At 33.0% G+C, this 15,244-nt stretch overlaps 1 protein-coding gene across 1 annotated transcript; it reads left to right on the top strand.

Annotated features, from left to right (window-relative positions):
• Nucleotides 1–496: 496 nt before the first annotated feature.
• Nucleotides 497–14,674, top strand: LOC145742507 (uncharacterized). Its single transcript, XM_082560281.1, has 38 exons — nucleotides 497–611; nucleotides 840–995; nucleotides 1,075–1,296; nucleotides 1,391–1,531; nucleotides 1,685–1,861; nucleotides 1,955–2,152; nucleotides 2,279–2,461; nucleotides 2,719–2,945; nucleotides 3,018–3,159; nucleotides 3,246–3,374; nucleotides 3,451–3,527; nucleotides 3,604–3,766; nucleotides 3,826–3,971; nucleotides 4,084–4,216; nucleotides 4,307–4,431; nucleotides 4,494–4,692; nucleotides 4,840–4,987; nucleotides 5,116–5,242; nucleotides 5,358–5,519; nucleotides 6,402–6,417; nucleotides 6,907–7,062; nucleotides 7,155–7,379; nucleotides 7,673–7,813; nucleotides 8,202–8,378; nucleotides 8,504–8,701; nucleotides 8,810–9,010; nucleotides 9,116–9,357; nucleotides 9,627–9,783; nucleotides 9,849–9,974; nucleotides 10,075–10,148; nucleotides 10,220–10,385; nucleotides 10,605–10,759; nucleotides 12,158–12,287; nucleotides 12,576–12,700; nucleotides 13,085–13,280; nucleotides 13,359–13,521; nucleotides 13,923–14,052; nucleotides 14,305–14,674. Exons 1-38 carry the CDS (start codon nucleotides 533–535, stop codon nucleotides 14,491–14,493), a joined length of 5,901 nt encoding a protein of 1,966 aa, XP_082416407.1. The 5' UTR covers nucleotides 497–532; the 3' UTR covers nucleotides 14,494–14,674.
• Nucleotides 14,675–15,244: the final 570 nt, after the last annotated feature.

Below are 15,244 nucleotides of genomic sequence, written 5' to 3'. Positions count from 1 at the left end.
CTTACAAAACAAGTCTGGTCTAGATAGAAAATTCCGATTACGAAAACAAGCCTATTTGCGATACAAAATTAACCACAATTTATTACAACGATAAACTTGAAAAAATTCCAGATTTATATATACATAATGATATATATCCGATAATATTTACTTCGCCTACACTCACTCTTTTTATAACACGAAACAATTTTATTCTTTTATTAATACGTAAACACAACTCTTTTTAAAAAAAATTAAATATAACAACTGTTTCTCAATAATTAGCGTTATCATGGCAACATATGATTTCATAAAAAATTTCTTACTTCATTTCTTAGACAAGTTGATTTATTTTATTCCTGATAAAATTTTAATTCAATTTCTGTTTATAGAATTGTGATAAGCCTTACAGCTACATGACGAATCGAAAACTTTTCGCTTGAGGTGCTGTTAAACAACTCGCGTGGGATCGATTAAATATTTAGCGAATTATGTTAACAAAATTTTGCTTTGAACTGTCAGAATAAATATTAAATAACAGAATAATTACGTAATGAAGGTGATATGTATTGCTTTTATGTGTTTATTACTTTACTATGACATCAGTTACGTGGACGGAATGTTGGTTAAAGGTAAATGGTGTTAATAAAATATCTAAATATATAGTTTACAATGTTGATAATTAATAATAAATGTGCATGTAATAAAATTGAATGTATGCATTTTCTCTAAAAAGCTGTTTAAAAAAAACATATAATTGTATTTTAATTAGCCAATTTTAAACGACATTTACATAAGTTAAAACATATAGGTTATGTATACAATCTCTTTATTATCATTTTATTGTCTTGCTGTTACAGAAAAATGTCCGATGAAAAATCAAGCACTAGCTAATCTTGTTGGAAGAGTAAGATGCAGAAAAGCATGCATCGACAGAGAAGACAAGTTGGGGAGATGCAGAAACGGAAGAGTTTGCCGATGCGCAAGAGAATGTGGATTTACTTGTATTAATCCAGGTGAAACAAGAGTATACTTTATAACCTTTTTACAAGCATACCTGTGCACTTAATATTTAAGTATGCTTTTTTCGTTCAGATAACTTTTGTCCACCCGCTCCAGTCATACCCAATATGGTAGGCGTGAACTATTTTCGATCAACTTTGAATGGCGTTTTTGTGCCTTTAAGCGAAACTCAAAACTTTCGCTTTGATGATATGGCAGAATATGAATGCAAACCCGGCTACCGAGTGGAGGGAAACAAATACAAACATTTTTGTCACGGAAGAAGGGGTTGGACTGGCACAACACATTGTGCTCGTAAGTTAAATATATAGGCTCAGTTCTTTTACTATATAAACATCACCTATTTAGAATAACAAACTAAATTCTTGCCCTTTTTCAATTAAACTAGGTGCTTGTCAACAGGCTAATTCAGCCAGAATTCAAAGATATGGACAAGTATGCACTTCAAACTGTGTTATTGATGAAGACTGTTCTACAAATAGAATATGTAGTTGCGACGGATTTTGTGGGCGAACTTGTATAAATGAAAGTATAATATTTTTCGGATAAAATATTTTTTAATGTTATCTATATACTTGGCAGTATACCTAAGCATTTATTAAGTCAATCTTTAAACATATCTTCTTCGAGATTCACTTTTTTGTTTTGCAAAGCAATTGAGTTTCACTTCATTATTTCACAGATATCGATTGTGGATTAGCTCCTTCAAGTTCAAATTCAATAATTGAATACACAGGCGAAAAGTTTTACAAGGTGGCCCATTACATCTGCGAAGATGGATATTATTTAGCAAGTGGAAATCCTTCTCGAAAATGCACGGCTGGGGGAACTTGGGATGGCATACTGCCCACGTGTTTGCGTACGTGTTCAAATCATCTATGTTGTAGGGGTACATGTAATATTTTAATTAGTAATACCAACAATGTTGAAGTTTTTTGATTTTATTTTGTAGGAGTTGTGTGTGGAAATCCACTTCCAGCTATAGAGGCAACGAGAGGTACAGTTGTTGACTGGGTTCCAGGCCCATACTACCCCGGTCACAACTTTACATTTTCTTGCCTCTCTACCCATCGTTTAATAGGAAGTGAAAAACGAACTTGCCTAAATGATGGAAAATGGAGTGGAACTGAAACTAGATGCGATAGAATGGGTATTGAAATATATATATTTTTTAAATTTCAATAGAAACTGCTATAGAATATATGACGTAAAGGGTTGTTGGGTTGACTTTTAATAAACAAAACTACGATATTGATTCAACCAAATTTGATTTTAGACGAAATTCGAAGATGTCCACATCCTGGTGTTCCAATAAATGGGGGCATCGACGGCAGAGATTTCCGGCCAGGGAGATTTGTTCAATTTTTTTGTGATCCCGGTTATGCGATGATTGGCGACGAGGAGCAAGAGTGTTTGTTCTTTTTGCAGTGGAGTGGAGGCGGAGCACCAAGTTGCATAAGTACTACAAAAAAAACTTTTTTTTATATTACTTTAAGGTAATTGGTTTTTGATTTTTATTGGGGAAGAACAGAAAATGTTTTAAGCTATGTGCAAACACCTAGATTAAGGAAGTACATTGTGGAATTGGTGCGACTCAAACTCAAAACTTTTTTGCCTGAAGTTATGCCTTTATACCAAAATACGCACAGAAATGCCTAAACCTGGTATTTACAAAGTGATATTAAGAAAAAACGTTATTTTCTTGCTTCTTTTAAGATCCGGCATACAGTGACAGCTCTACCGAGGTGTTGTCAAATTTACAACAAGCTACTGAAAATGCACAAGGTGTTACAACCTTGGGAAACGCTGGAAGATTTATTTCGTCTGACGACGCCAATGGAAATGAGGTTTTCTTTTTAATTGACTTATCCGGAAGCATTGTAGACAATAGTCCGTCCGCACTAGATGATTCCGTTCGTTTTATGGTGAAGTTAGTTGAACGGGTAAGTTTAAAAAAAAATTTGCAAATTTTGCTTAAAATTCGTTTATTTTTATCTATTTGAAATATTATTTAGTTGGCCGCTAACGCTACCGTTCCAGTATCTTATGGAATTATTATTTTTGCGTCTAATGTTAAAACGTTGCTGAGAGTTTCTGACGTACAGCCTCCAGTTTATGAAATTATAGAAATACTTCAAGACATTTCTATAAATCGAGGTACTAAAAACATTGCAAAAATTAGAAATCATTTTGCTTATAATAAAGAGGTTGAGGTTGGTGAAAATTATTTTTTGTTTTTTTAGAGAAACATAAAGCTGACGTTCTTTCTGGAACTTATATTTCTGGTGCTTTAGATGAGCTACTTGAGCAACTTGCCGACTCATACTTGCTGAAACCAGACAAAAAACGACACTGCTTTTTAATAACAGATGGTACGATTTTTTAATTTTTTAAAAGTTTAAGTATGTTAACCAATATAAAGCAAATTAACATGTTTTTTGTACTTAGGTAAACACAATAAAGGCGGCGACCCAATAGATGTTGTAAATCTCATTCTTCGAAACTTTGACCTAAATCCTCCAGAGGTAAATGTTTGAACTAAACTAATTCAAAACTTTAAATGTTTCAAGAAAATGACATTATAATCTTGTCCTTTTTAAGTTTTATAGTATCACGACTTGTGTCGAATGTGTCAGTGGAAACGGGGCAAGTAGCTACGACGAACTATTCGGACTAGCGTTGCGAAAAAAAGAAAATTTTATTTTCATAAAAGACTTTTACCAAATCCAAACGTTGTTGGATCAAGTAACAGATGCAAGAGTTGGTAAGGTTAACTTTTTGTAATAAGGCATAAAAGGTTTTTAAACCTTTTGCTATTTCTAGACTATTCAAAGTGTGGACAAGCAGGAGACGTGGGGAGCATAAAAAAGCAAGCCCAAGTAGGTCGTGTCAGTGGAGGCACCAAGGCAGCAGATCGCGCTTGGCCATGGCAAGTTGTTGTTACTGAATTTGGTGGAACCGTGTTTGGAGTAAGTTTGCGTCTTAGAACATAACTACACAAAACATTTTATTTTTCATTTTTACATCGTGTCAAATCAGACAAAATTCATTGTTGATGTATTTATTTCTTTTGTTTTTCAGACATATCGTCGACAACGCTTTCTTGGAGGGGGGACGATTTTAAACAACAGATGGGTGTTAACTGCTGCACATCTTTTTTTAAGGTCGGACAAAGAGGAACCGAATTGGTACGAAGATATTGCAATTACATACGGTAGGTTAAATTGCTTAAAAGCTATATATATATATATATATATATAAAACATGTTAATCACATTTCTGTATTAAATGAGTTTTTTAACAGGAATGCATGAAAGGCCAAGCACTCCGATTGCAACGATCCCTTCAATCGTTAAAGTATTTAAAGCGGGCCTTATTATTGAACATTCTGGTTTTACAGTTCGGGGTTTTGATTACGACATTGCTCTGGTAAGTTATTTAGATTACGTTAACCAGTAAAAGCATTGTAAAAATATTTAAATCTGATTTAGGTGAAGATTGGCCAAGAACAGATACTAAATGATGATTCATCGTTGTTAATACCGGGGCCTAATGTTGGCTGGGTGAACTATACTGAATACATTCGCCCGATATGCCTTCCTTGTATGAGTGAATGTACTGAGCGACTATTGAAACAGCAAGGTATAATAGACGACAACACAAGGCAAGAAGAGGCCTGCAACATTGAAGGTATAACATTTAATTATATGTGTGACTAGCCTCCAAGCCTTTAAACATATTAAATTTTAAAAACATCAACAAACCAGTTTAATTGTGTTCTTTAAATTAAGTTGATTGAAAAGCAATTTAAGCCTATTTTGATTACTTGCTTTTAAGCGAATTGGTTGTTACAACCGGGAAATTCGGAAAGAATACTTGCTGTAGTTACAGGATTTGGTCATAGTTCCGAACGTACAAGCACACAAGCAGCTGTGCCAGCTAAATTCTTGAAACAAGGTCTGATCAGGGTTCAAAGCAAACAATTGTGAGTAGAGAATGCATAAGGCAAAGCGTTTAATACTCTACACATACCCATTGTTGGCGCAAATTTTTCCCAAAAAACTAACATATAGTAAAGCAAAACCTGTTGTGATGTAATCTGTGTTTTTCTAGTTGTGAAACAAACAATCCACCAAATGGAATCACGCCAACAGATCGAATGTTGTGTGGAACGAGCGGAATACCAGATGGAACGATTGATGCGTGTAGGGGTGATAGCGGTGGACCGTTGGCAAGAGAGGTACCAGTTACATATACATATCACTTGACAAAAATAATCAATTATGACTTATTGTAGCACAAACAACACTAATTAGATTTTACTGCTTAATCTTCCTGTATATTGTATATATTAGGTGTACAACATAAACACCAAAGAAAGTTGCTGGGTTCAGCTAGGGATTGTAAGTTGGGGCTGGGGGTGCGGGCAATATCGTGTAGTCAATGGCATCAGAGCTCCCGTGCCGGGATATTACACACACATCATTGAAGTTCTTCCTTGGATCAAAGAAAAACTTGCAAACAACTAAAACTAAACAACGCCTTTTTGTAGAACATGCACTGAAATATTACCAGCTTTAAAACAATTAATATTTTATTTTTTTACTACAAGTAATATTTTTGTTAGTTGTTTTGCGTATGTTTCGTGCAATGTTTTAATGTACCAAATTTTTGTTTACATGCGCTTTTAACTTAGTCAATTTTTAAAACTGCAAAGTAAAATATATAAACTATATAACTTTTATCTGATACTAATAATACATTTGAATAAAAACTTATTTTTAATCTTTTTTTACCCCTGTTAAAAGTTCTAAATCTTTTTAGCTGCAAATCGTGTTTTGGACTGACTTTTGTACCTATTTGCCAATAAAAACAATTTGATCTTAAATCCATCGACAAAAGTGAAAAGCTTGCGCAATTGATTGTTTCCGTAATTCGTGGGTAGAAACAAGATTTGTTCAATCGAAACTAAACATGTTTAAATGACCATGTAACTTACAATAGTTAGTGACTTGTGTACCCAAAATGCACATTTTTGTCAAACTGGAATAACATATCATTGTTTATTACAAGATTGTTTTATGTTAGTGCTTGTAAACGTTTTTGCCCGAATATAGAACAAAAAACAGAAAAAATACGTTACAACTGATGACAAATTTTATGACATTGTTCTGATAAAAGTGTATGCCTCAAGACAAAATAGTTATATTTAATTTAACTGAAAGGTTTGTCAAACAAATTTGAAATAAAAAATTCCGCCTTTAATTAGTGGTAAAATACGAAAAAATAAAGTGAAACTAGTTTGGTGACGTTTTTTCCGAAACGAATAAAAACAATCTTGTTTTTAAGTTTTTTTGCTATTTATTTGGTATGACTATCAAAAAGTTTTTTGCCTACAGCAATTGCAGATATTTGGTATTGTAAATGATGAATCATAACTAACCTTGTATTAGAATTAAAACTTGTTTGCGGATTTGCACCAGACGATTGAGCCTGTAGATTAAGTTTAGCGATTAAAATTTTCAGAGGTTTAAAAAAACTTTTTGCCGCCGGCAAGTCTATACATCGAACGCGTTTTAGTTTTCATACTAGAATAGATTTTGCAACAAGGTTTATGATATAAGTTCAACAGATTTATTGATTGTCAATTAAGAAAACGAGATGAGAGGTTTTGTTTTTTCCGCTGGACTGTTTCTGATTGTTTTAATTTATTTTTTAAAAGATACGGAAGGCCAACGAGCAAAAGGTAATGTAAATTTGCAAATAACTAAACTGTTAAAGTTATACAAACTATCCAAAAGACGGATTTTTAACTTAGCAAACTAAATAATTAAACAATGCACATAATATTATTGAGCTATAGACTACCTTACTATAACATAAATGTTTAAAAATATATTACAGGAGTTTGTCAAACTAGAAATGAAACGTTAGCAAGGGAGGTTGGAAGAGTGAGATGCAGAAAACCTTGCATTGACGAAGATGACAAATTAGAAAGATGTAGAAACGGAAGACTTTGTCGCTGTGCGGTTGAATGCGGATTCACTTGCATTAATCTAGGTAGAAACGATTGTATTTTGTTAAACAACTACGTTCTGCATTAAAAACCAATACAATAAAGGTTAAATTAAACATAATATCACTTCCCTTAGCGAATCGATGCCCACCATTAGGTCTTATTCCAAATTCTGTTGGAATTGAGTACACTCGAGTAAGTGAGATCACTCAAAATGAGATAACTATTGACGTGATAGATAGTTTTATCTTCAACGACACTGCACAGTATCAATGTAGCCCGGGTTATTCCAACGAGGGCGAATATACAACACATTTCTGCCACGGAAGGAGAGGTTGGACGGGAAAATCACTTTGTGCCTGTAAGTTTTATCTTAAATATTTATATTTTTTTCGTATCACCTTAAGGTGATGAGTGTTTGTTATTTTATTAAAAAAACTATGTGCTGTTGAGACGTGTTTTTGAGCTATCTTTAAACACCGGGCTTAAGGGCGAATAGTGTGGCATTAGTGCGGCTGGTACCCAAAACCTTACGGTTCTAAGTCTGACGCCGTAACCGGTATACCACACTACCGGACTATATTTGACTTAGCATAATACTAGGCTTAAAATGTTATGTACATTAAAACTTTTCTTATGAATAACTTTATATAGTGATTTGCTTCGAACCTAACAATGAAAAAATTGAGGAATTTCAGCAAATTTGTGGTTCTAAGTGTGTAACTAGCGACGACTGCAGTGGAAATCTTACTTGTGCCTGTGACGGTTTTTGCGGAAGAACTTGCATTGACATAAGTAACTAACAGTTATAAGTATCAATAATAAAGCGCTTGATTACGGTGCATTCATACATGTTTATATTAAATGCATAAACTTCTAAAAACTATTGTATAAATTGCGCGGTCAACCTAACATGTAAAATAAAGTTGCTGTGACCATATTACTACAGGTAACATGTACCTGTAAAGTTGGCAATGAACTAGTGTCATATAAAAAATGGTATTTTTAAGTATTTTACGAATCAAAATTCTTCAGTGATTCCAACCAAAAAATAATCTTAAAGACGTTATCAGAAATGTTGTTTAAATTGAAATCATGCAATCAATTCGTTTGCAAATTAAACTTTAAAAAAAATCCAAGTCTTTTTAAATTTAACTTTTCAAAAAAAAAATTTTGTTTACAGATCGCCAATGTCCTGATGCTCCTGAAGCTGAAAATGCCCGACTTTTTTACACAGGAGAGGGTGTCCAAAGAGTCGCCCGTTATATTTGCAATGAGAATTATTATCTTTCCGAGGGGACAGTTGCTAGAAGATGTACAGGAGGGGGTACTTGGGAGGGATTTTTACCAGTTTGTGAAAGTAAGCACAAATGTAGTTAACAGTTAACGTTGTACCAATTTTTAAACAAAATTTTCAGTTAATAAAATATAGGTGATTTAATAACCACATCATGTAAATAACTTTAACAGAATATTAAAATATAGGAGTCACATGTGGAGATCCGTTGCCAGCAATAAGACAAATGAGAGGAGAAATATTAAATTGGGTACCTGGGCCTTATTACCCGGACCACAACTTTACCTTTGCATGTAACGGCGGCCAACGCTTATTTGGAAACCCAATACGAATTTGTTTAAGCAATGGTAGATGGAGTGGGCCTGAAATAGTTTGTGATTCCAATGGTAAGTACAGTTCGTTCTTCGTGCATGTGATTTACACACTTTAAAAATAAACATATGTTTTAAAAAACATTTTTTTTCATTTTTAAATAATATCGTGTTTTTATACAGATAACGCTAGAAGGTGCCGAAATCCAGGTGTTCCAATAAACGGTAGAGTAATTCTACGTAGTGGAAGGTTTGCCAATAGATTCAATGTCGAAAGTGTTGTTGAGTTTCGATGCAATAGAGGCTATGCTTTGATTGGAGAACAAGTTCAAGAATGTTTGCCCTTTTTACAGTGGACTGGAAATGGTGCACCGATTTGCAAAAGTAAATTAAATTTTATAAAGTTTAGTTCTTTTCGCTTAAAAACGATTAATTTTTTTGCATGGTTATACGTTGTAAAACAGACTTTTTATCACCTTTCTTCCTCAGATCCCGCTTATGGTGATTCCCCTGCAGAAGCCAGATCCAAAATACAAGCAACTACAACAAACACACTAGGTGTCAGTAATTTACAAGAAGAAATAGACAATTCTGCTGGGCGCTCCGTTGCCGCCGCCGCGGAAGGTGGAAATGAAGTTTACTTTATTGTGGATCGCTCTCGTAGCGTAACTGAGGGCGGCACAGTGAAATTAGAAGATACTATCAAGTTTTTAGTCGGTCTTGTCGAAAGGGTAAATAATGTAATTTTCTTCTTAATTAATTTTTAATATGTCGTACGGTTGGTTTATAAGTTGATTACTTCGATAGAAACTTTAAACAACCGTCCTGATAAACCTTTTCGCATGATAATTTAGATGTGTGGCTTTAGTGTTTAAACCACTAACCATAAAAAGCATAAGATAGTTAATTAAGCAAATACTTTAAATTACGTTTTTGTTAAATTAAGTTTTCGGTTTCTCTAACTTAAATAGACTAAGGCTTTTATTGTTTTCCTTAACAGCTTCAAGAAGACGCGCTTGTCCCTGTAGTCTACTCAATTGTTGTGTTCGCTTCTGACACTTTAGTATTGTTAGACTCTGCTGAGCAGCTAGTTGGCGATGTAGCCACCCCCGAGCGAGTTATTGAAATTCTTGAAAGCATTAACAAGTTGACACCCGGTAAGTAATATTATAATTTGAATGTCGAAATCCAGTGACACTCGTATATATTTTTTTCCATTTAGAACAAGAAGCATTTATTCGAAAGGGAACGAATACCAACAAAGCATTGACAACCGTGCGAGACCAAATTGCTTTGACATTCATAGAAAAACCTGACCGTGAAAGACATATTTTTCTAATAACTGACGGTAGGTTATATATCCCCGTACTAAACTATGTTTAAATACAAGAAACGTATCTTTCTTTAACTAAACAGCCTAATTATTTCTTGAACGTTTGTTGTTGCAGGCCAGCACAATGAAGGACCAAATCCTGTAGACGAGGTAGACGCCATGTTGATAGAATTTCAGGGCAAAATCGAGGTAAAAACAGTTTCTAAACGCTTAATTGTAAGCGTATTAAAGACAGGTTTAAAATCAAATTCATGTTTTAGTTTTACAGCATAACCACTTGTGCAGAATGCACGAGAACTGGTAGAAATGGGGAAGCCTATACAGAACTTTTAGGTCTGGCAATGAATAAGGAGGAAAATTTCATATTTATTGCTGACTTTTTTGAAATTCAAGGAGCACTTGATCTAGTAACTGACGCCAGAATAGGTAGGTAACACAGATACATAGTAAACCGAAAAAACACTATAGTAAACCGAAAAAAAACACCGTTTAAAGCCTACAAACCTCTAAGAATTTTTCTTTAATTTTTAACCAAATTGATCCAAGTTTCGGGAATGTTATTGTCAAAATTGCGGTTTTCTATAAAACTTTTTGGAAATTTGGCAGATACCATTTTTCAACCAAATTTTTAACCTTTATTGTTAGATTACAGTGATTGTGGGGTAGCAGGCGATGTGGGAGACGTAAAGGAATCAGCTCGTGTCAGTGCGGGTCGATCTACTAACACAGTTTCAGCGAAAAACGATAGATCTTGGCCCTGGCAAGCCGTTATATCGATTAAAAGGGCAAACATTTATATGGTAGGTTAAATAGATCTTTTTTTCAAATTTCCTTAAGGGAAAGTGTTTTTGATGTTTTTGTTGGGTAAAGGTGTGCGGTTGGGACGTGTTTTAGCTATCTGTAAACGCCGGGTTAAAGGGTGAATAGTGTGGCACTAGTGCGGCTCGAATCAGAAACATTTTGGCTCGTCCGACGCCATAACCGGTTCACTACACTCCCGGACATAAATAGATCTTAACTGTTACAATACCTTATATATAATAAACGATTGCCCTCTGGCGGACTGTATTTTAATAGTCGTAACAGTACCTACTCCAACTAATATAAGTCCATAGTAACTTACCTGTAAACTACATGTTTATATATACTCTAACCTTTTGAAACCTCAACTTGATAATTACTGTGTATTTGATAACAGGTTATTTAACTTAGTAATCACGATAGTTAACGTATATTGTTTGCGTAACTTTTATCACTTTTACGATCCTAAAATTTTTGTATAAAACACAGTAATAAAACCTAAATTCCGACGTATATAACTTCGGTTAAAAGATATATACATTTTTAAATTAAACGAATAAAGTATATCTCCTCAACACAGGACAAATACAAAAAACAATAACAAACGTTTTTTTTTTGACTTACCTTAATATGTCATCTAGTTTTCAATGTTTCAATATATAACTTCTAAAACAAAAATTTTCTATAAAACTCAAAAACTACTCATTATCACTTTAAAAATCATTTTTTTGTTAGTCTATGGTAAAGCTACAAAGTCCGTTTGATCAACATTGCTTAGGGCGCACTGTAACCAAATTGATCGAACATGCGCCTTCTTTGTGAATAATGACTTTTGCGTGTGTAAAAAGAAAATTTAAGTGACGCTCTATTTCTTAAAGTTCTATAAGAGGAGTTGCAATTTTAAAGTGATGTAAAAAACACGTCAGTATGGTTGACACTGAATAACAAAATGTCTTTGGAATCTTTAAAAAATAACTGTGGTACTTATAATTTAATTTTCAAAAGATACTGAAAAATGAATAATACCAAAAACCAGGTTACCATATTTTTTGTGTGACGTAGAAATACTAAGTTGCGTAGTGAGTGTATATAGCCTAGTACTTTTTACGTCATCACAAACAGGACTTTCCTTATTTTTTAATAAAGTTAATTTTTATTCTAAGTTGTATAACTTTAAAGTTAAGTAAAATTATTAGAAGTTCAAACAATTTTTGTGTTCAGTGACATCAACTTATCAGTTTTTAAGTAAAAAAAAATCGCCAATGTAGAATTTCAAGAAAATCAAATATTATGTAAAAAATACACAAGTTACAGATTGTTATAATTTTGTTTTAATACAAAATCTACGATACTTTTAGTTTATGTAACTTGTTTAATTCTTTATATATCCCTTTTAGACGTTTAAAACGATTTTGGGCGGCGGCTCTTTGTTAAACAATCAATGGGTTTTAACTGCAGCTCATATTTTTAATAGAGTCTCAGATTTAGATGACCCACAAACTGCTATGACTATTCTTATTACTTTTGGTAAGTAAAAATAAATATTAAAAAAACAACAATTTAGTTTTTAAGCTCGTACAGGATTTTCAATATTTCGGGTTTCCTTAGTGTGTAGGTAAGTTTAAAATATATATATATTTTTTTGTTTTATTTTTTTTCTGTATTTTAATTACAAAAAAAAAACTGAGCTGGCTTTAAACGCTACATTGTGTAGCATTTTTGCGGCTAAAACTCGAACTATTTTGCCTCGCAACCCAATGCCAAGAACGGTCTAATTACTACCGCGCAGTGTTTTAATTATGTTTTATTTATTAGGAATGTATGAACGCCCCCATAAAAGGGAGCATAGGGTCTCGGGAGTTGTTCAAATGTTCACTGCATCAGAAATAATATTACACAAAGATTACGATAGAAAAACCTATGATAACGATATAGCTTTGGTAAGTCACTTCTTTATGACTTTTTCTTGATAAAAGAAAATAAATTACTGTTTAAACCAATCTTTAGGTATAACTTGTGTAAATTTATTGTTTATTGATACTGTAGGTATATGAATATATTTCCCTTTTTTATTGGTATGTGTATACAAATCACGTAATAAAAACCTAAAGTGGGAATCTAACTTTAGATCTGTGATCAGTAAGTTGCAATTTATTATAGCGCCTGGTGATGGTAATTTTTCATTTTAAAAGTATAGCTTATATGTAAGTTTGTTTTGTAGCTCAACTTTCAACAAAATCAAATTAAACAATGCCAAAAATAAAAATAGTTTAATATAAATGCCAAAAAATGATTTAAGTTTCTTTGTATTTTGCTCCAAATAGGTTAGAATCGGTCAAGAGTTTACTGCAGGCAATTCAGGCGGATTTGTACTGGGGCCTAACCTCGGCTTTGTTAATTACACGGAATATATCCGAACGGTTTGCCTGCCATGTGAAAGTGAATGCACAAAAGAGGTTTTGAGAAAAGCAGATCTTATTACTGATCAAACTCCGTCAGAGATGGAATGTCCCATTGAAAGTATGAGAACAAAAATTATCTTTTTAAAGTAATTGATATTATTATATAAAAATAACGCAACTTATTTTTATGTTAAAGAAACCTGGTTGCTTGAAGACAATAGAAGACCTAACGAAAAGTCGAAAATCTTAGCTGTTATTACAGGATTCGGACACATTGACGAGGAACAAAGCAACATTTTTCAAATAAAGTTATCCACGACACTTAGACAAGGCCTGATTAACTTAGAAGGCGACAACATGTATGTCAAATTTTTTGTTATTTACCTACGTCTATCAAGACTTTATTTTAATTCAACTATCATTTTTTTAATTTTTAAATCTTGTTAAATATTTCTACGCGAGTCACTGTAACAATTAACGCTTAAAGTAATGAAAATCGTGGCCACGCCTTTTTAGTGTAACAATTGTTACCCTTTATTAGTTTTGAGTTGCCCCAAAAATAATCTTTTAATAAGTTTTTGTTTAGCGGGAGTCTATACCGTTTTTAAGGCCCTACCTTAAAAGCACTATCAAAACAGGGTAGTCTATATAGCGAATACAAATGTTCTAAATATTTACCAGTTTCTCCACCAAACTATATTTAACTTTATCCTCAAACTAATAAGTAGATAGATAATTAACCTATTTGTTTTTTTACCAGTTGCAGGGAGAGAGACCCTCCAGGAGATGAAACATACAATTCGCAGACTATGTTGTGTGCAACCAGTGGTAGTACGGACAAAAATGTTGATGCATGCAAAGGTGACAGTGGTGGCCCGGTCGTTCGCGAGGTGGGTTTATAGTAGCAACAGATACTGAAAAACATGATTATTATTTTTTAAATTAGTACAACCAAAAATGTTGCAAAAACTAAAGGGAATTAATAAAGCATTTGTATTCTAGTACGCCCTTTTTAAAAAGATCGATTTTTTTTAAGTAAGATTGACTTTTAAATTTATTGTTGCGCACTTTTAAATGACCTAAGCTTACAGGTTTTGTTGTATAATCAGTTTTTGCTAATCAAATGCTGTTATGTTTAATAGGTCTTTAATGAAGACACAAAGCGTAGCTGTTGGGTTCAAGTTGGCATAGTGAGTTGGGGATCCGGCTGCGGGAGAAACGGTACCGTTAACGGTGTTGAAAACGTTGCAATACCAGGATATTATACAAATGTACTAAAATATACCGAGTGGATTCAAAAGAGAATAACGGGGGAGGACGAAGATCCCTAAATTTTTACTTTAAGTAATTGCTTAGATGTGTTTTGTTCGCTACCAAGTGTATGTAGTAAATAGATGCCATGTATATTGTCTATACCCAAAACAAGCTATATAATGATTTAAGTTCCCTTTCTTGTGCTGACCTTATTTAAAAATTTTATCATTTTTACTAAAGAAATTATACGTAGAATAAATAAAAAAAATTGAAATGAGCTATTAAATAAAGTTTAAAAATCAGAGTTTCAGGACAATTTAGAAAAAAAAGGAAAAAACTATCAATTGTCGAAATTCGTAAAAAAAAACTATCTTGGTTTAGGCATTAGATTGGGCCTACTGAAAAACATCAAAATTATTCTAAACAAATATTTTGTCAATTTGGTATCGCGCATATTTTATTTGACTGCATAAAATCATTGTGTAATATTGCTAAAAGTATATACTATATGTTTAACGTAATCTAATTAATTAATTAATTAAAAGCAGCTTTAAAAAACAAAAAAGCGAGGCACAATATAAGTTTACCTATAAACAAGCAGCCCTAAACAAAACAATAATAAATATAGATCCTATAGCACACTGCATATTAAACATATAAAAATCTGTGATCTCTTATTCTGTAAGGTAATAACGAAATAAAAACTTTCAACCAACGAAAAAAAAAACATAAAAATGTCTTACTTTGCTAAAATACAACGAGCATAATAAATTTGGCTTGGATAAATATTACTTTAGGAGCAGTGTACCGTAAAGTTATAAAGATTAC

Source organism: Corella eumyota, chromosome 2 (assembly GCF_963082875.1).
Source record: "Corella eumyota chromosome 2, kaCorEumy4.1, whole genome shotgun sequence".
Taxonomy (NCBI): Eukaryota; Metazoa; Chordata; class Ascidiacea; order Phlebobranchia; family Corellidae; genus Corella; species Corella eumyota.
Note: the sequence above shows the minus strand (reverse complement) of the source record. Positions and strands in the feature narration are given on the sequence as shown.